The sequence below is a fragment of the Ammodytes marinus genome, assembly GCF_949987685.1.
Source record: "Ammodytes marinus genome assembly, chromosome: 21".
In the NCBI taxonomy this organism is placed as follows: domain Eukaryota; kingdom Metazoa; phylum Chordata; class Actinopteri; order Uranoscopiformes; family Ammodytidae; genus Ammodytes; species Ammodytes marinus.
The window spans coordinates 1,991,288-2,013,646 of record NC_137225.1 but is presented as its reverse complement, the minus strand read 5'-3'; the positions used below and the strand labels follow the sequence as shown (position 1 = coordinate 2,013,646).

Genomic DNA, 22,359 nt, shown 5'->3' with positions numbered 1-22,359 from the left:
CTCCTTTGTGGTTTAAGTGCTCTCTCCCATGTGTTACATGTACAAAAAATAACAAGTGTTTCATTTCACCATCAGGAACTTTAACAGTTGCTTGCTGGTTGATGGTTACTGTGTGTCTCAAATCTGATCTGGCTTCAATCCTATTTATTCTGAACTGGCCAGTCGCAGACCAAACCAGCATCTAGGGCATTTTCAAGTTTAGTGTACCCTGGTTCACTTTCCCCTTCTGGTACAATATGTTTGGTTGCAGACAAAAATACTGTACATGCAGAAATAAATTCTGGGGAGGTTTTTTGTTCTTGCTTGTTTAGTTGGTAACCTCAATCTGACCTAACTACAAGACATGTTGTGCAAACACATATTTATGAGTACAGAAGCATTGGGAGAGCCCACAAGAGATGTCATGAATGTCAGGCATTTATGACTGGCAATGTAACAACATGTTTACATGCATAACTGCATCCAAACAAGTATCATCTATTGGCCCAATCCAATGCTCTCTTCTCTGGGCAGTTTAAAAAGTTGGCCTGGTTCATATGACCATGGACAAGCTTGAGGGTGGAAAAGAGATAAGTAGTGACTCATACACACCAAATAAAAACATGACCTCTCTATATGTCTTTGTCGGTATTCACATTATGGTGATGATTTTTAAGCTTTTACTTTTTTTAATTAACACTTCATTAAAATGTTAACATCCTTGTCAAAGACTGTCCAGAATTTCTAGTCAGGTCAAGAATGTTGGACATGGCAGCCTGGTCTAGCAGGAAGCTGTCCCTACTAAGCCCCCCTGACACCTCGTTAGGCCACTGCCCGTTCCCAGGTTAAAGGATTAGCAAGGCGAGGTAATGCCTCAGAAGCAACATAGTCTGGGGAGGATGAGGATGATGACCTAATAGCTGTAAGTCATCACTTTCAACCACACCACCATCACAGCCCTTTACAACAGGGATTCCTGATGCGGACCAATACAGTGCATCCATTTACAGTGTAAACTGAATATATATATATATATATGTGTGTGTGTGTGTGTGTGTGTGTGTGTAGCCTATATATTTGTGTCTGTATTGCTGCTGGGATAATAGCTATTGTTGGACTATATATGACTATATGGTTTATGTCTATTGAGCACACAGTCAGCAACAAACACAATCTAATGTAATATCAATATAATAAGTCATATACTGTAGCTACAGTAATAGCCATTATACACTAGACTTGTTGCAGTCATAGTTAACTACAGCCACAGTGGATGCACGCGCAGACACAGACACACACACACACACACACACAATGCAGCAGGGAGCTGAGAGAGTAGCTAATGTCTTCTTTTCCATAATACAGACCTGTATATCGACGCTCTCTCTCTTCATTCTAATTTCTCTTATTTATCCCTAATTGACTTGAAATCCCTATTTTTGTTCCTTTCTGCCAAACACAGTCTCTGAGTTAATTAGATTTACTGGATCACAGGGCAATTCTCTGAGAGATGGCGATGATTAAACCCACGTTTAATTGGTGCCTGTCGCCGAAACCGGTTTGAGTTGTAACAGCAGGTTAAGGATTACTATGTTTAGCCACGTTCGTCAGCGTGTGTGTGAGGCAATTGAGGGCATTTTTATATACACCTTACTTCTACCAAACAACACATTTATAATCTTTGAAAAGTTAACTTTTCTAGTTGCCATGCGCAACATTCAACCATGTTGGCAGAATTCCAGCGGAAATTGTAGAACAGCCAGACGCAAAACCACATTCGGACAATCATCCTTTGTAGCAATAGGCACTAAACTGTGGAATACACTACCAACAGAAATCAAAACATTGACAGAGCTCAAGGTTTTTAACTCACAAGTAAAACAATGGTTGAAACTGAATAAACCCTGTGAACATTGACACACGCTCACATACACACATTAATCATTGTCCTTGTTTTTATTGTTTTTATTTAATTTTTTTTTAATTTTTTTTATGTCTACTATGTATGATCCCTGTATTTTTATTCATGTGCATTTTTTAGGAGATGCCTAATCAGGGACAGGGGTTGCAAATTAGTTTCGACTAACACCTGTATCCGTGGCATCTGTTTTATGTTTTTATAATATGAAACAATGTTTTTAATGCATTTGTCCTTAATAAATAAAAAAATAAAAATAAAATAAAAATATTGACTTTAGGGATATTTTAGGGAGTTTCACTGAAGAAGAAGAAAAAAACAAGCATTATGTAGCTTGTACCATCTGTCTCTCCCAACTCTCAAACCACCGCTCCCTTCAAATTAAAATCAGGAGTTATGTACTCTGTATAATGACATGTATTTGCAAAAATACATTTTCCATGTAAATATACTGCTATCACACTATACACAGTATATGTTGGGCGTTTTATGTAAACCCAAAAAGCTGTGGAATAGAAATGATGAAAACGACAAGTTGACACTGATTTAATGTGTGGTGTTCATATTTTTGTTACCTAGCCAGTGTTCGTGGGTCTGGTGGACCCGCTGCATTTTTTCTGGTTTTAATTCAACTCAATCCAAAAATGTTATGTTAAAATACTCAACAGATCTGTGTTTACTTCCAGTTGCAAGCAATATAAACAGCATGTATGGTTAATATTTGCCCTTTACCTTTGTTAGATCACATTTATGAATTAAACTATACCATGAACTATTACACATCAACCCCATTAAACACATTGCCTTTCCATAACAGCCTATACACAACACATGAGGGGCAGAGTTTAACTCTGTGTGTGTGTGTGTGTGTGTGTGTGTGTGTGTGTGTGTGTGTGTGTGTGTGTGTGTGTGTGTGTGTGTGTGTGTGTGTGTGTGTGTGTGTGTGTGTGTGTGTGTGTGTGTGTGTGTGTGTGTGTGTGTTGCAAATGTATGGCTTGCACTTGATACACATAAATTGTATATTTCTGTCAATATTGGGTCCACACAGTTGGCAGCGCTTCTTTTTGATGCTGTTGGCTGCAACGTAGAATAATGAAAATATCAGGAATTTTACTATAACACCTCTTTCTCTCTGTCTCTGTCTCTCTTTCTCTTTCTCTTTCTCTCTCTCTCACAAGGCACCGTGTCAGAAATATACTGCTACAGCATCACACTTCAGGCTCTGAAGATGGCGGTTCTGTAGGTCGGTTTAAAAAGGGGCACCAGCATTCTCCTCCTGAATCCCCATCATGATGGCTACAGAGGCTGGGGTTCTTTGGAAAAAAAAATATTCTCAATTTAATCTGAGCAGGGATTCTGGAGTTTTACTGTATTTTTTTAACCTATAGCAGGGATATGAAGGTAATAGCCTCAGGAATCCATGGACATATTGACAAGTGAGTAACATAAAGATGGAATGGAAAAGAAAAAGAAAAAAAAGTCATAATTTGCCTCAGAAATGGCTAGAATGTCCATACGATCTCTTATGACCAAATTAATTAAATTTGTGTAAATGTATTCCAGGCCCCATCTACATTCTAAAATGCAGTAAGTGGGCGGACATACTGGCAGCTCAAGAAAGTCTCTCTGTTGTCTTATGGATACACTCCTGTCTACTGGGTTGTTTCTCAGAGTCAGAGAGGCATTATTGCAATATGAAAACAGTGATTCCCAGGCGGATGGGCTCACTGCAGTTTCATTGAAAGGAAACAGAAGAAAAAGACCACATGTGGTAAAGTCAAATAAATTCAATAAACATGGCTAGAAGGCCTTCTGGTGGACAACAGAGGCTGCAATATTAGATGGAACACAGCGCACAACAGTTTTGCTATTGTAGGGTTTTTATCAGTATAAAGCCAAACATGCTGCAAACGTAAACGTCATGGGGTCAGAATATGGACAAACACACAGATCAGAATAACATGATTTTTAAAGCGTCCCAAAAGGGTGGAGCTACACATTGAGCTAGCCCATTGATTGGTCGACAGAATCATCATTTTGTGTGTAATCTCCTTGGCAAGAGTGAAGAGTCTTGTGTTAAGAGAACATGTCTGCACAGCTCTTTGATTATTGTGTGTTGTTTTTCCTCTTCATGAATGAATTCCATGGCATTACTCTTTGTACTTGTGGTCACTATGCTCTCCATAGAAATGCATGGCAGAAACCAGTAACACACAAAACTCTCATTTAAATCTACCGCCCCTCCAACCCGATCTCCCGCCGAGGCGTGAGATACACACGCATGGACCGGCGTCTAACTCACACGCCTTGCCTGACCAGGGCGTGTGAGTTACACGCGCACCTCCCGTAGTCAAGATGGCGGCCGCTGTCGCGGCCGCCCGTAGTCAAAATGGCGGCCGCGGTTTTCCGTCAATGTTTTATCTATATTATAACCTCTCCCTGTCCCCTTGCCCTAACCCTAACCACCGAGGGGGCTGCAGCTAGATAGTATTGAAATGCTGGGAGAACATGTCGTGCTATTCCTGGGAGAACATGTCGGCCCCTGTTGGTGCTATTCCTCCATTCATTTAGACGGCGGGAGGTGCGCGTGTAACTCACACGCCCTGGTCAGGCAAGGCGTGTGAGTTAGACGCCGGTCCATGCGTGTCTATTAGACGCCTCGGCGTGATACCAGGTTGGCCCCTAACATGTTTGCACTTGTTGTCATTTACACAGTTATTCTTCAGTTATTTATTCACAACGCCCAGAAATCAAACGTGCAATCTGCAAGAATGCTCACGCAATTAAGCACTGTTTATTTGGGCTCTTATTAGATTAAGCCCTAAGTTTAAATGCATTTAAGAAGCATCCAAAAAAATATGACTGTTCAAAGTAAAGGAGCCACTCACTGTCTAATTTGCAATGAAATGACAATTATACAAAATGTTATTCTCTTAAAGGAAAGACGAATGATCAAATACAATCCATGATCAGTTCAACCACTGAACCATCTGTGTGGGGCTGAGAAGAGTCCAGTCCTTCATTATATGAGAGTACACAGTCAAAACGCACGAAACAAAAGTGTCAACCATATTTTGTTTCTTTAAATATGTGTACTTTTCTTGACATTTCATTTCAGTATTAAACATAGTGGTTATAAACAGAAGCAAACAAATCACTCCATCACTGTGACAGGATCAAGAAGATGGCTGCCACACCCAAAATCCTTAGTATTTAAAATGTTTTTATTTGTTTTCCTGCATCATGCATGTTCAATAGCATGTCCATCAGAATAAAGAGCGGTCCAACCAAACGCTGCACACCTGCTGAGAATGGAAAACAAATAGACATCTCTCTATTTAGGCCTATTGTACTAGTCCATTTCAGAATAATCCCCTATTTACCACTGCATTATGCTTCTGGTGGCATGTGAGCAGAGGATGAGAAAACAATGGGATGGGGGGGGTCCAATATGAAACAATGTGTGAGGAGACAAAAAAAGCAGTGCTCTTCTACAGAAAAGCCCCTCTGGCCTGCATGCGGTCCTAATTAGAAGGCAAAGCTTTTTGGCGGTAAATTGATTTTTAATTGTTCGTTCTCTGCATTCAACCAGGTGGCCAAGTTCCCCCAATTTAATCTCTCCTCTCTCTCTCTTTAAATGGAACATGTTTGGAGCTGCCTGCCTTCTACCGTTAGCAGCAATTTCCCCTTGAACAAGAGCAATTCATTCAGCATTTAGACAGAGCGGGAGAAGAAGACAAACATTAGAAAAAAACTGACACATACAGGAGTTGTGGCATAATTGTGAGTAATGCTTTTCTACTCTAGTCATTTGGGATGGGGTACAGGCGGGGCAAACAGTCACAGTGGATGTTTTTTCGCTTTTCCTCTGATCCTCTTCCTCTCCTCCTGTCTTGTAGTGAGAAAGCCACTCAGGCCTGTGTACAGCTAATGGTCGTGACAGTGTGTAAAAGCAGTTTGACAGCCATTGCTCTACGTAAGCCATGGTTGAAGTGTGTGTGTGTGTGTGGGGGGGGGGGGTGATCTGATTACTATGCGTTTGGTGGTGGCTGTGCATGGATCCTGATGCTCATCTTAGTGAGTGGAGAACATGGGTGGACTGTGGTTTAGCAGGCTTACTACCAATCAATCCATGTGTCTATCATTGTGTCTTTTATTAAGAATCAGCTGTGGCCCAATCCACCTCTCATCTGTTGAGGTTTCTCTTAATCATATTGACAGGGAGTCAATGTGTGTATGTCATGTTTATTGTTGGTGTTTTATTTATGTCAATGCATTTTTCTTTCTTTTTTTACTACACACACACACACACACACACACACACACACACACACACACACACACACACACACACACACACACACACACACACACACACACACACTTGTAATCAAACCTGCCCCACCCTGCCCACACACACCCACCCACGTCCTTCTTGGAGACCCTCAGCGGAGTCCTGCATGGGGCTTCGGTGATTCCATAGTTCTGCAGGTAGACTTAAAGGTGCAGTGTGTAATATGACATCATCAAGAAAGTTCTACAAAGTTCTAGAATGCAACTTGCATCTTTCCAGAAATAAAAAAAATTGCTGTGAAAAGTGCACATTTCAGCCGGGGCGACGCAAGGTTTTTGTGCTCAGCAGCCTTTCTTAATGAGCCTCTCCTCTCCCCACCCCCCCCCCCCCCCCCCTCCCCCCTTCCCTCCCTCAGAGGGAGCACACAGCATCACCGTGAACCAGAACCAAACCCAACCAGATCGCTATATGATGTCATCCTCACATTTAGGGCGCACTCACACTAGGCCATGCAGTGCTCCATTCCGTACTCAGGCACGGAACACAGTAGGGAGAGGTGTGCTTTGGTCCAAAGTACAGATGGTAATGAGCCGATACGCGCACAAGCAAGCGCAGCGACTGTGATCCTGGCGTCTATTTATATGAGACTGTTCCTCTCCACCCAATACCTCCATGTAGCAAGAGACATTTAAAAAACATATGCCATGGATTCTCGTCGGTCTCATGTTGAAGTGGAATGTTTGCTCCAAATTTGGCCTGATGAAAATATTCCCAAAAAATCAGATACAAGTACACTCCAAATCCCAAACCCGCCTCCATATAGGCATGGTGACCTATTGGCAATCTTACCTAGGTCCGGCTCTTTAGGAGCAGTGTGTGAGCACAGGCCAGCCAGGAAAGTGTAGACGGGGCATGCGTACATAGGCATGGTACGGGGCAACTTTACCTAGTTTGAGTCCTAAGAGGCAAGGAAATCAGATGTCTTTCCTCTAGAACACTCCCAGAGCTCTGACACACCTTCCACCTCCCCCCTCCCTCCTTTCTTATTGTGAGAGAAAGCAGCCACACACTGAGCCTATTGGAGTGGTGGCTGAAGCTTTATTTTTTTAAATCAATCAGACAGACAAACTGCTATGAAATGGCAGGGAGATAATGCAATGGTGTGGCGTGGTGACCTTTAAACACAGCCTGCCGCTACATCCCAACCACCGACAAAAAACCTGACCTTTGTAGAACCATTACAGAGGCCTCTAATCTGAAAGGTGGGGGACGGGGAGACACACACACACACACACACACACACACACACACACACACACACACACACACACACACATATATAGTTTGCACAAACACGTGCATGTGTTATATTCATATGTATAAGGACATACTGCATGCACCATGTAGATTAATGTAATTAAATGTGCATGCACACATGTGCATGTATGAAAAACAATTAACACAGACCTACAAGGTAAAGATATGCAATCAAATTGAAACGTGCACGCAAACACACACACACACACACACACACACACACACACACACACACACACACACACACAATCATCAACAGCCTTTCCTGTTGGCTGCAAAGGCCAGATGTGATAATGGTTTCCTGTATGTTAATGCTGCTGGAAGGAGCACACCCCTCTCTCTCCCTCTCTGCTCCTCAGTATTCCGCTCAGGCAGCGCTCACATGGGTTTGAATTGCAGAATGCCAAAAGTGGAACGACACATTGTTTGTAATGCCATTGGCACTGTGCATTTAGAGAAAAAAATACAGAGAGAAAAAAAATATCCTGTGGAGTGTTTAAATAGATAATTATGTGCCGGGTGTGTGTGTGTGTATGTGTGTGTGTGTGTGTGTGTGTGTGTTCGTGCGCTGTGTGCAGACTGAACAATCTGACCCAAGCAAGTGGAAGCCAGTAATTGTTACTGTAGGGGGAAGAGAATGGATCAATACGTATTGATTATCTCCTGTCCATTAGGAATAATTGGTGATGTTTGAGCGAAGCGAACGTGATGACAAATCGACACGAGTGGGCTGGGAGTAAAGCACCATTGATTCCAGAGGAAAATGCACAATTTGACAGTCAGTTTAGTTGATGCGTCACAACTTGATCATCCACCGCTCTGCTTTAGCTGGGATCAATTGATTCAAGTGGAAGGCTCACTGTTTCTTGGAATCTTCCTCTTTTGAACCAAATAACCAAGGAATTTTCCAAATGTATTAATGGGAGAATACTATGTTTTTCCTGTCTTCCACTAATGTATTCAATACGGATACCATCTGACTAGCAATCGATTCCCATACTGACAAACCAACGATACCATATCTTGACTGTTATGAACTGTGTTGTGGCAACCCCTGCATTGACGGGATTGTTTTTTACTTTATTTTCAAATAATTTGAACAGAAAAACACTATGCCCACAGCCATTATCCACGCCCTCTTAATGTCTATTCTCTTCTTGTCAAACCAACGCCAATGGCCATTGATAAAAAAGACTATTTAAGATAGACACATGGGACAAAGGGCACTTACAAGCACATACCACAATCACATGTCACATTGGCTTGTAATGTTAAATTAAGGGTATGATTGCAAGACAATTACCATTACCATACTTGGTGTAAGTTACTGATATGCCAAATCATGCACGGCAAATGTAGAATGTGGAGATGGATTACTCTGCACCGTATTCTACACTTACATTTCTTTGTTTTTGACATACTTTTTATGGAAATATCATTAACAAGGGAATGCCACTTTGTTTCAGTTGTCTATGTATGTATATATATCTATAAGCATATGGATGTAGTAGTTGGAGGAAATGGGTTTAAGTGTTGTTGATACATCATTGAATATAGCAATGTTAGTAACTATTTATTTAATTCGCTGTTAACTTTTCTTAATTCCTTATAATTTCCTAGATGATTTCTTTCTTTGAAGTTATGGGGAAGGGGTGAGGGCATGGCGGGGGGGAGGGGGGGGTTCAGAAAAAAACATTCTCTATAAGAATTGGATAACAAGGCCAAACAATGAGAAAAATAAATAAGTAAGTAAAGGCACTCTCCTCCTACTCCTACACTCTAGAATAGGCTATTTTTATTGTAAGAATATGTTAAGACTAGTCAAATCTAATATTTCAGGAGCATTGTGGTAAAGGAATGGATGATTCGTGACTGAAAGGTCACACACAACAGCTTGGCCTGTGCAACAGTGACATCTATTGGTGGGTCCTGAGGTGTGTCTGCTGGCCGGCCACACTTGCAGTAAATGAAGATTATGATCATATTATGCAAACAATAACTGGTCCATCTGTAGACAGTTTCCTGGTGTCAGCCTGCACTCTTTCACTCTCTCTCTCTGTGTGTGTGTGTGTGTGTGTGTGTGTGTGTGTGTGTGTGTGTGTGTGTGTGTGTGTGTGTGTGTGTGTGTGTGTGTGTGTGTGTGTGTGTGTGTGTCTCTCTCTCTCTTTGTGTGGTGACAGTTATTTTGAGTTGTTGAGGTGAAACACAGAGTTTGACATGTGTTGACAAGGCTGAAGCTGATAGGAAAAGTCTAGTGCAGCTGCCAATAACACAGGCACATATTGTGTTGTTTTAGGTGTGGTGTGCTGGGTTGAGCATGAAAATGAGCCTGCAGAGGTGAGCTCACACTAGCTTGTACATTTGAGATCCAGTTTCTGCAGAAATGCAAACATTTCATTGCCACACATTCAGATAGCTAGATAGTTTTATTTGTGAAACTTCATAAAACATGTCATGTCGAAAATGCTCAGCTGGTCCTAATTATTGATGATTTTGACATTGGAATCCTTTCATCAGTCACTCTCTGTGGTCATATGTTTTTGCAGTTTTATGCAGATATCCTTGGTCTATCAAAACAAATCTCCAACTTCTTTCTTTCACATGTAGGCCTATGTATATGTATCAGTCGTTTTTTATTATTATTGAAGGAGTGACAGAAGGAGTCACAGAGCATCTCCACTTTGCTTTGATTTCCAACGGTTGGAGTCTTGTGGAAAACTAAAGCTCTCCGTCCCCAGCCCTGCCCGGTCCCTCCCTACAGAAAGAAGGGAGTGATTTCTGCTCTCATTCTTCCGCATCTGCGCTCTCAAAGTTTCAGCTGCGTCAAGAGGAACTATTTAGAGCACTCTACCGGAAAAGCGATGTGTTTTCACTAAAAAGTAAAAGCCTGGTTTATTTTTATTTCACGGGTTTATTTTTTTTAAACTATGAAGTATTGCTAACTTTTACGTGGCTTAATTCCAACCAAACATACGATAGTTTGATAGGCCTAGCCAACATACAGCAATACTAACAACATGTGTTAGAACGTTTTGAATCAATTAATTGAAATGTTAGGTAGGCCTTTATAGGACACATAGACGGTTCTATATTCTAATGAAAATTAGGATTTTATTTGTATCCTTTAATATACATGTGAAAATATAGGTATTTGGATGACATGTAGAATTATATTAAAGTACATTTGAACTCGTTGCCCCTGACAGCTCAACACACTGCAACTTGATAAGCTGTGAATGTGTTGTCAAATTGATGTTTTATTAATTTTTCCTTTGTTCTGTCTAGTTGTGTGTATTCTAAAGGTGCTACAGTGTATTATAATGTGGAGTGTGACACAATTAATTAATTTATGTACCCTCATGATTTGAGGGTACATAGCCTAGGCCTATGGTTGTATGAAAATAATAAAAGGAGACACTTCAGGCAAAAGACAAATTTTTTTCAAGCACTCATCAATTTTGCTTCCATAACATGTCTTCTTTCATACTAGTATAAATGCAAGGTCCAAAATGTAAATGTATTTGATCAAACCTTGTCTGTTTGCGTTTATATATTTTTCCTACACAACCATCGTTAACGTCCATTATCTCAACATTAGTTTTTTCATGTCATTAGAAAAACGTTCCATTGTCATTCTTAGCACGACTCTGAAAGTTACCAGAATGATTTGTTTACATGTTGTTAATTGTACATTGCATTCTTAAAAATGTGCCAAAATGCATTTTTTTTCACACCTGTAGACCTACATAGTATTTTGGGATTTCAAAATGAAAAATAAACTGTATCCCACATTTGTTCTGTAAAAGGTTTTGAAAAGAAAGTAAAAGCAAACTCTCCTCTGAAAATAACGTTGTGCCGCTCATCAGTCCTTCCCGGCACGGGGCTGCCATGTCTGTTGTTACAGAGTGATTGTAGACGCGCGGCTTTTATTTTGAAACGTGTTAACAGGAAGTGCAGGCGTATTGGTGCTGCTGCTGTGAAGCTTGTCTCGACTGTTTCGGAAGTTTGTGCTTGGGTTAGAAGTTTACCTCTGCGCTCTGTCTGATGAACTCAGGTGATTTAAAAAAAAGTTTGAGAGAGAGAGAGCGAGAGAGATGAGCGGACAGACGGAGGACTTCCCGGGACACATGCTGGACCTGGACGAGGACGAAGACCTGGAGGTTTTCAGCAAGGTAAGAGGAAAAACAAACCAGGCGAGAGGCGGGCAACTGTGCGTCAAAACACGGCCACTGGCTTTCTCTTGCTACGTGGATTTGACCCCCGGTACTTGAACACAACTGCTTTAACTCTCTGCTAGACTAGAAGATTGTACAGTTGTGAAGTGTTGCTCTCTTCTGTGTTGAGTGACAGTTTTTTAAGTGACACATTCTGACACACAGAGAATGAAAGGGAACTGCACATTTCCTGGATCAGCTGATGAGCTGACCTTAGGACCCGGCTGTTCCCTGCTATAACTGTTGCTGTCTGAAGCCAACCTCCTTTTTAGTTTCTGTGTCATTTAAATGTGTATTTGCTAAACTGCAAGCCTTTAGCAGAAACATGTGATTTTAAGCACTTTTACTAAATCTACTCGGCTCACTGTACAATTCGGCCAGTCCAACTAACACAAGTAGCCTGGTTACCTGATGGCTTCTTGAAATGGTTTGGCTGTTAGATTATTTGCATTATGTAGCATTATGTAGCCTATTTGCCTACTTCTGTAGCTGACACCAGACAATGAGTAGGCTTTTGTTTTGTGCCTAGTCTATTGAACAATCAATCAATCACTTTATGATATTTCCTATGCATTCTGGTGGCACATTCTCTGCTTGAAAGAATGTTAGGCTACAGTGTACAGTCAGTATAGGCTATAGTGTTGGTGTTGGGCTATTTGTCCACATAAACTGTAGACCTATATAACAAGTTATTTTTCTTTCAGTGTTATGATCACATGCCATGTTCTACATCATTCCTTGCGTTCCAAATCACATACTTGTTTTCTTTTTACTATACTACTAAAGCATGCTGGTTTCCACACTGCAAAATATAATTGGCTGTAGGATGTTGGCATACTGTATTTGACATGAATGTACTGGGAGTATGGGTATTGGAACGCATGGTATTTCTCATAACGTCAGATAGGAGGATCAAACTGGTGTTAGACAAAGCGAGAAGTTGTTTAGTCAGAAATGATGAAAGCTGATGATAACAGAATGAACATGGGCCACATACTGTGAAGATGGCTGTAATGTGTGTGTGTGTGTGTGTGTGTGTGTGTGTGTGTGTGTGTGTGTGTGTGTGTGTGTGTGTGTGTGTGTGTGTGTGTGTGTGTGTGTGTGTGTGTGTGTGTGTGTGTGTGTGTGTGTGTGTGTGTGTGTGTGTGTGTGTGTGTGTGTGTGTGTGTGTGTGTGTGTGTGTGTGTGTGTGTGTGTGTGTGGACTGAAGTGGTGGCACAGGATCCCAAAAACTGAACTTTATGAACGCGCTAACATCGAGCCCCTGGAAGTCTTGCTCTTCCAAAAACAGCTGCGCTGGGCAGGACATGTAATCCGCATGCCTCAGGATAGGCTACCCCGAAAGGTCCTATACGGAGAGATCCCAGACAGCAGGAGGTCAGCGCAAGAGATACAAAGATCACTTGAAAACTTCTCTTAAGTTGTGTGGCATCCAACCACTAGTGCTGGAGACATTGGCCTCTGACCGACATCAATGGAGTGTATCCTGTCACAAAGGCTCTGTAACCTACGCAACTCAATTAAAAAACAAAGCAGCTGCAAAGCGGGTACTACGTCATCAACCACCCGCTATGCAAGGGGAATTCTGCTGTGATGTATGTAACCGAATTTGCGGATCACGAATAGGAGAATAGGACTGCACAGCCACAGACGAACCCATCGGAAGTAGCCAAGAGCCATGGACTTTTTGATTCTTTTAATTCTTCATCCTCAAGGGCATAAATGTGACGTCATCGTCGAAATCGACGGACAACTGAAGAAGAAGGTGTGTGTGTGTGTGTGTGTGTGTGTGTGTGTGTGTGTGTGTGACAGTGTGTAGTAGTAGTAGTTGAGTCTGGCTCCCTGCTCCTTATAGGCTTACTCATGTTACTACTGTACAACCATAGGGAAACTGTTCATTCTATAACCATATTTTTTGTTTGTTTGATGTTTTCAGAAGTGTTTAAATAAAATTTGACAATATCTAACTAAGACCCTGTTTCCACCTGGCATTAATATGTGGTTTTTAGGATCCGATCGCGCTAACTACAGGTGGAAACACGCTCAATGCGCAGAAATTATCCACATTCGGAGGTGGTTTGAGACCACATATCCACATACCCATTAACAGTGGAAACACGTATGTGTATCTCATACACATTAGGCCCCGCCCACTCAACTGCGGCGAGTGACTGGGCGGAAACTCGTACTCATTCACGCGACAATTCACGTCATAAAAGCGCACCGTTGCAGGTAAACACATAGACATTATAAAGGATCCTTTATAATGTCTATGTGTGGAACAACTGTGGTCAAGCCAGCGGTCTCTTGTTTTTGCATGGTCAAACCAGCCGCTTCTTTATTTATTCCCCCCGTGTTGTTGAGAGCACAGAGACGGCTCGGTGCAACTGATAGAGACAGTGAGCGAACAGCGCTGGCTGCGGCAGCTTCGTGACATCGTAGCAGTGGGACACAGTGTAGCCAACTGATTCATTTAATGACGAGGAAAAACACCACAATAAACAGTGCCGCGCTCACATTTTCGCCAAAACACACTGACTCTCTTCACTCTAGCCGACGTGACTACAAGGCGGAAATGATTCTTTCGACCAACTGTGGTCAAGCCAGCGGTCTCTCGTTTTTGCTCGGTCAAACCAGCCGCTTTTTTATTTATTCCCCCCGTGTTGTTGTGAGCGTGTATTTACTACTATGGCGTAAACACACAGAGACGGCTCGGTGCAACTCATAATAGAGACAGTGAGCGAACAGTGCTGGCTGCGGCAGCTACGCAGTGGGACACAGTGTAACCAAGTGATTAATTTATTGACGAGGAAAACACCACACAATAAACAGTGCTGTGCTCACATTTTCGCCAAAACACAAGACTCTTGCCGAGGTGACCATAGACATTATAAAGGAATTTATAATGTCTATGGTCGTGGATGGTCAACACTTCTTCTTCTTCTTTTATTTCCGTCAGACTAGGCAAGGGCGGGGCACTGCTGCCCCCGCCGCTTAAAAACAACAGTATAAGCGGAAATGATGTACGAGCTGATTTCCATATAGCGCGGGGAATTCGAATCCGGATCGCAAACGCGCATAGAAGACGCATTGTTAAGGCCAGGTGTGAACAAGCATATCACATTTACATATAACGATCGGATTCCTCAGAACCACATATTAATGCCAGGTGGAAACAGGGTCTCAGTGCGCGTACATTTGCGTCTCCTGAGACACAAACAATCTAAAAGTTGGATAAAGCCAAAGTTAAAATCTTCATGTCATTTTACAACAGCATTTTAACAGAAGAGATTGAAGATCATTTTATAAATCAAACGATATTACATACAGGTCTAAGAAATGTAATAGTGCCAAGAACGATTGTGGGAAGTTTCAGAGAAACTAATTTTAGATAATGGCCGTTAAAGATGGCTGTACAGGAGAAACATATAGACACATATAAAGACAAGGCTCAGTCAAATAAACATCTACATTTACATTTTGGGCTTTTGATTTAGACTGAAAGAAGACATGTTATGGAAGCAAAATTGACAAAAATATATGTTTTTGCCTGCAGTGTCTCGCCTTACATCTACACATGAACAACTGAACAATATCAGCTTTGTGAATTGATGGCAAGGCTGTTTGTGGCGTAGGCTACCTAATACACTGAGTGGAGCAGGGCCACACATTAGCTATTTGAAAGCATGAGACAATAGACCACAGTCAGACTTGATGGGACAAGTGTCAGGTCATTATTGTAAGACAATCATCAATAAGTGCTGGGGTGTAACTGAACACATTCAAATGGAAATGAATCACTGTCTCAAGTCAAAGTGTGTTCTGCTCTTTACTGGCAGTATACACACTATCAAGCCCTAAGCAGTCACATAAATACAGAATATGTTTCACTTACTGAAAAGATGCTCCACTCAAAATGTATAAATCCACTGCATACCATGTACAAAGAGAGAATGAATGGATATAAATATCACAACAAGTAGGCCTACACATGCAAATCTGGTGTACATAAGTTGAGTTAGTAAATTGGTAGAGCTAAAGTTAAAGGAAAGTTGTCAATTATGTAGATCCTATATCACTAGATTAGCTCAGTTCAATTCCACACATTTTAAAAGCTAAACATGTTGAAGACTTTGCGAGACTATAAGGACAGCAGAGTATAGCACCTTAACTCATGATGAAAGAAATGAAAAATATTCCAAAAATCAATTGATAGGTCTTAAGTTTGAACACTTAAATTGTCATGCCCCCCCCCCCCCCCCCCCCCCCACGTCATGTAATTCACCTGTCTTGCCCTGCATTGCATCACATTTAAAAAAAAATGAATAAGGAAGAGCAGCTGATAAAGCTTTCTCTGAATAAGTCAGCCTGCCCAGTGTCCTCCGATGCCACTGAGGTTGACTTGACACTGTCTGTCCGTTGTCTAGTAAGGCTACTCATTGATACTATTTAAATAAATGTAGCTATAGGGCTCCATACTGAACCGCATCAACACTGTTACTATAACAACTGAGCTGCTATACTGGCATGCTTCCTAGCTGTTTTTTTCTAATGAACCACTGATTTGAATAGCTGTTATTTTTAGCTGTGTGGGTACATTTGGCTCATAGTCTAACATGTTTTCAAATGTCACATATGTGCAGCAAGGAAAGCCATATGGAGCTATCGGCACTCGCGCTGCACTTCAACGTGACATTTACCGTAAACCTTGAAACAGAGGTAGAAATATAACACTTTCCTTCTTTCCATCAGGCTGTTACCATAACAAGGGGATCACAAAGACATAGCCTGCTGGCGGTGGCTATAATGTTTGCATATCATTTGCTTTGAATGAGCAAAAAGTTCAAAGTTGACCATAGTGCTGCCTTTCCTTCTTCCCGTTAACGCTCTGCCGGCAGACTGTGCTGCGTTCATGGTCTCTAGGAAAAGTGAAACCTCTTGAAATGTATTGAAAGTATTCTGTTACATGATGTAAACATCCTCTATTCCAGACAAACACTGAATAACAACCTGAATAAATAATGTACAAACTTTAAAACACAACAGTTTCATAGTTCACATTCAATTTCATCATAACATATTTTTTTTAACTTAGCCTACATTTCATAAATGAATAAACTACAAATCAGCTTTATAGTAGTAGCCTATGTACATGAAGTCACTTGATAAACAAAATGTATCCCCCCTAATTCTTGAAAGCGTTTAGTTGCTGCATATTGTCAGGTGATAAGCCCACTATCTGCCACAGGGAGGTCACTGTGTGTGTTTGTAGAGTGGGAGCAGTGTGGATCCTGTGCTGACCTCAGCAGCTTAGCTGGTGTTATGGGACAAAGAGCTGCGTGCAACACAAGCATGGTTCACTGCTGTTTGCCTCAACAGGATCCTTTCAATGCAGAAAAAAACAGCAGTTCATTAAATGAGTCAAGCAGACGTTGCCACTAGATAGTATGTACAGTATCCTAGTTATGACCATTTTTATTATGAGTATTGTTGCTAAAGAAAAGATCTGTGGAGAAATCTTCTATCCATGTTCCATCTTTAGTCAATGAAAAAGACGATGACAATAATAACAACACTGTGAATAATTCAATAACAAATTTGTAATAAAGCAGTACAGCAGAAGATGGAGATCTGTCAAGCATATACGCTGCATTATGCTCCATCCACATGTTAACAGTCAGACGGTACAGGGTAGGAGGCAGGTGATAACTCCTGACCAGCACGGGAAGAAATAAAGTCCCGACGGAATGGTAGGACTACAAAAGGAAAGCGAACGGATATTTTGTATTGTGTACAAGGGAATTAAAATGTATTAGATAAAATGATTGTGTCTGTTATTTTATAGCATATATGCCTAGACTGCCTGAGGTCTGTAGCTTGAAAAACAGCGTTATCTTACTATTATATCAAAAAGCCTGTAAAATGGTATCCGGGACAGCCCAAGTAGGTGTGGAAGTGGGATTGTTGTTTTCTAAAAGTGACACAGGTGGTGGGAATGCGGCCTCCACTTGTCCCATGTAAGAATTGTGTGTGGGGGACTAGGTTTCTGATGTCGCAAAGCATTATGTCATTTGGTGGTCTTGGCACAAACTGGACGTGTCATACAGACAGAAGATGTAGTCTATGGTAGCCAGGATGGGACAGGCTTTTCTGGACAGCTGACAGCATCAGTGAATAAAAACATGACAATGTCCAGACACTGCCAGTGTTCAGGCTTACACAATGAAAATACAAGGGGCACAATGTGTTCATGGCTGGTCTTTGCCCATGTGCTTTATTGCAGTCATATTATTCCATGGATAGACAGTCAGTGGTATTGTAATTTGGTGTGAATTGTGATTCCCTGCACGGTCGTTCCCCTGGTAAAATGAGTGCTGTCACTGATAATCTTTGACCTCTTGACTCTCTTTTTTGCTTTGTATGTTAATCTGCAATCTTAAAATCAAAACTCATGATCCTGTTGATATCACTGCTATATTTGCTCTGAATTCCGGGGAAGAGATAGGCAACAGATCCAATATGTAATACTGACTGTACACTTAGGGAATAGATGGACTAATTGGGGATTAATCCATTCCAATTTTTTATGTTTTTTGCTGAGCGTATTTAGCCTCAATCAAGTTCTTACACCACACACCATCTGGTTTTTGCAAATAGAAAATGCGCCCACTAGGCCCAGATGGCTCAGAGAGTTAGTAGTCAAAGATAAACTTGATTGTATCGCTGTTGAAAACCCTCACTTTTGAAAGTCATAGCAGTCACTGACAGGCTTCTACATTGAAAATGATTTGCCCCTTAAAATGTAGGCGTTACCCCATGGTTTATTTCCATGAACTCAAAGGAACACTTTACAGGATGCACAATGTCCTTCTGTATAATATATAATATCAGTGAGTGCCCACTGGTGGACAAACTTTCTTAATGACCTTTAACATATCTTTGTCATTTTTGTGCTGCAATTGTCATATTATACATACAGAGGGGCTGCATTGTTTATCAAAATAAAATCTCAGTCGAAGCCTACTACTTTATCAAAACTTTATCAAATTAATTATATATACAGTATATACTCCATTTCTCAGGTAGCTAATGAGACCGTAGGAAGTTACTGTCCCAACTACAAACTCAGCCTCACAAGATAGATGGATGGATGGATGGATGGATGGATGGAAGTAGGAACAGTTACACACCCGAATAGCTGCTGTCGGAGAGAGAGAGGGGCGGGGGGATCCAGTTAATTGTACAGATGTGGTTAATGGTGCACAACTTAAAGAGAGTCCCCTTCGACTACATTCATGGTCAAGTGTCCAAACTTGTAGAGCTTCTTGTGTTTGCTGTAAAACAGTTCTAATGTGCTGCTAACTGTGCTGTGGTCTCTCATTGGTCCAGAACACCTCCCTGGCAGATGGGAGTACCATGCCCAACTCTCCAGGCTCCATGGTCAACCAGTACAGACTGGAGGAGGATGAGGAGGGGCCTGTAGCCCACACCAAAGACCTCTTCATCACTGTGGATAACCCAGAGAGCCATGTCACTGCCGTCGAGACCTTCATCATGTACAGAGTCCTCACTAAGGTCAGCATGATGTTTCTTGATTTGTCAATTAACACGCAATGTAGATTTGCACATGGTTACTCACCCACACAAGGTTACTGAAATGTGTCCTTTTCGTATCCATAGTACAGCGACCCTGGAGCAGTTTTGGGGTTAAGTTTTTCATTAATGGGTTTTCATTAATTTTGTTACAAAAAGGGTTGGGAATTGATTCTGAAAACAGCAGCCTCAGACTGCTTCTTAGTCAGGATGGGGAAAAAGGAAGGATAGGCTATATTTCAAGCTTATTTTGCAATAAGTTAATGGGCTTGTTGACACATCAACTATTGTTTGTTAGAAAATGTAATCAACTTTTGTTGACTGAATTTATTAAGTAGTTGGGGTTATTAATATGATAGCTTTTACATTTTTTTCTGGGGGAAACACTGATGTAGGCCCCAGGTAGAGATGGTGAACTTCCAGGTAAACCTTTCTGCTCTGTCTGGTGCTGATGTGTGCCCCCCCCCCCCCCAGACCACGCGCAGTGAGTTTGACTCCAGTGAGTATGAGGTTCAGCGGCGCTACCAGGACTTCCTGTGGCTCCGGGGCCGACTGGAGGAGAACCATCCAACACTCATCGTACATGTAGGTCTCTTCTGCTGCTCTCTATGAACACTAGGGCTAGCCCACACTGTCTATGGGTCTGGTCAACACTAGGACCAGCCCACACTGTCTATGGGTCAACACTAGGACCAGCCCACACTGTCTATGGGTCAACACTAGGACTAGCCCACACTGTCTATGGGTCAACACTAGGACCAGCCCACACTGTCTATGGGTCAACACTAGGACCAGCCCACACTGTCTATGGGTCAACACTACGACCAGCCCCACTGTCTGGAGCTTTACACTATTTTAACCACAAGTCGCATAAACCTTTCATCACTGCTGACATTTTCCAAAGCACACTGGAGTTTTATAACTTTTTATTTTTTTTACCATATGATTCCTTTGGTTTTTCTATTTCCTTTTCTTGGAGCACGATACATAAAAATTGAACCTGAAACTGGAATATTGGATTTTTAAATATACTGAGTTATTAGCACGTGTGTAATGTATGCACCAGACTGTAAATACATTAAAGCTGTCAGGAGTCAGCGATTCAGGAAACCCTTTTGATTTACATACCCGTTTGCAGAGCCTAGGCTGTGTATTAACACCAGTAAGGACAGGTAGCATATCGTGAGGAGACATTCACTGATTTTCACTGACGAGCATTCCCCAGGATCACTGACTCCACCTTTAATTGTTAATACATAAACTAAAGCCATAAACTGCAGCCATTCATTGAGGCCTGGATTTGTCCCTCAGCCTCTGCCGGAGAAGTTTGTTATGAAGGGCATGGTGGAACGATTCAACGAGGACTTCATCCAGACCAGGAGGAGAGCACTGCAGCACTTCCTCAACAAGATCTCTGAGCATCCCATACTGTCCTACAGCCAGCACCTCCAGGTCTTCCTTACTGCAGAGGTGAAGCACGCACGCACACACATATGCAAATACACACACACACACACACACACACACACACACACACACACACACACACACACACACACACACACACACACACACACACACACACACACACACACACACACACACACACACACACACACACACACACACACACACACACACACACACACACACACACACACACACACACACACACACACACACACACACACACAATCTAAAAGAAAAAAAGTTTCACAGGCTTGAAACTGTGTTAGAAAACTTGACAAAAAAAGTCAAAAGATGACAAGTGTTCACAGAGTTTCAAGCCTTTTGAAACTTGTTCTTTTTTTTCAGATTTGAATTATGTCAGGATTCTAATTGCATAGAAATCGTCTTCTTCCCGTGAAAGCACAGTTGTGTTAATGGCAGCCTTGGTGTGTGTGTATATATGTGTCTGTGTCTGTGTCTGTATGTCTGTGTGTGGTTCAGGAGCTCTCCTCTCACAGGAAACAGGGCCCAGGCTTCCTGAGCAGGATGGGGGAGACGGTGCGGGCCGTGGCTGCCTCTGTGCGCGGTGTGAGGAGCCGGCCCGAGGAGTTCACCTCCATACAGCAGTATGTGGAGGACTTCAGCACCAAGATCTGCTCTGTGGACAAGGTCACACACAGGATCATCAAGGAGGAGAGAGGTACTGCAGGAGGCAGCCCCTTAAAGGTGGAGTCCGCCATTCAGGAGAACGTGTGTTGGCAAAATCGCTGTCTGTCAAAATCAGAGAATATCTCCTCGCCGTTTGCTTACCTGTCTGTACTGTGTGTGTGCGCTGAAAAAAGAAAACTTGTGTTAATACACAGCCTACCCCTATACTAGGGGAATGTACGAATTGTGAGATATTCACTGATGTTGACAGAAAGTGATTTGTCAATAAACATTCTCCAGAATCACTGACTGCCTTTAATGAGATGAAGCTCTGTTTGTCACAACATATTAAGAGTCCAGTGTTTTTACTGAAACCGATATTGGATACAGTCTTTTTTTTCATTTTATAAAAAAAATACTATGTATGTATATTTTTATTATTATTTTCACTTGAAAGAAACTGAGGTTTCCCTCATTTACATTGACGACGAGCATACACAATAAACACAATTACAAGGATAACGTATAATGAACAGAGAAATAAAATAGGATAAAAATGTAATATATATATATATATATATATATATATATATATATATATATATATATATATATATATACACTGTATATATATATATATATATATATATACCAATTTAAATAAAGTACATAAAATACAATAAAAAGAGCAACAATAAAATAAGATGAAATAATAAATGTATGAACGTGTGCTGTATTTCCATCCAGAGTATGTGGATGAGCTGAAGCAGTACAGCCCTACCTACAGCCAGTGGTCGGCACTAGAGGCAGAGCTTGGCGAGCCTCTGGCGGGCGTGGCTGGCTGTGTGGAGCGCTGTAGTGCACAGACAGAGGAGCAGATCCAGCATCTGTCTCAAGTCCTGGTCCCCGCCCTGCACCAGTATGTACTGTGTGCCGAGACCCTCAAG

General features: G+C 41.7%; 1 protein-coding gene across 1 annotated transcript in view; it reads left to right on the top strand.

Annotated features, from left to right (window-relative positions):
* Nucleotides 1-11,532: 11,532 nt before the first annotated feature.
* The window catches only part of snx7 (sorting nexin 7), a 40,824-nt gene continuing 29,997 nt past the window's right edge, over nt 11,533-22,359 (top strand). The window contains exons 1-6 of the mRNA XM_080049796.1: nt 11,533-11,680; nt 19,112-19,297; nt 19,790-19,900; nt 20,627-20,785; nt 21,266-21,464; nt 22,160-22,359. Coding sequence (XP_079905922.1) covers nt 11,603-11,680; nt 19,112-19,297; nt 19,790-19,900; nt 20,627-20,785; nt 21,266-21,464; nt 22,160-22,359 — 933 coding nt within the window. The 5' untranslated portion in view covers nt 11,533-11,602. The remainder of the gene's footprint in view (nt 11,681-19,111; nt 19,298-19,789; nt 19,901-20,626; nt 20,786-21,265; nt 21,465-22,159) is intronic.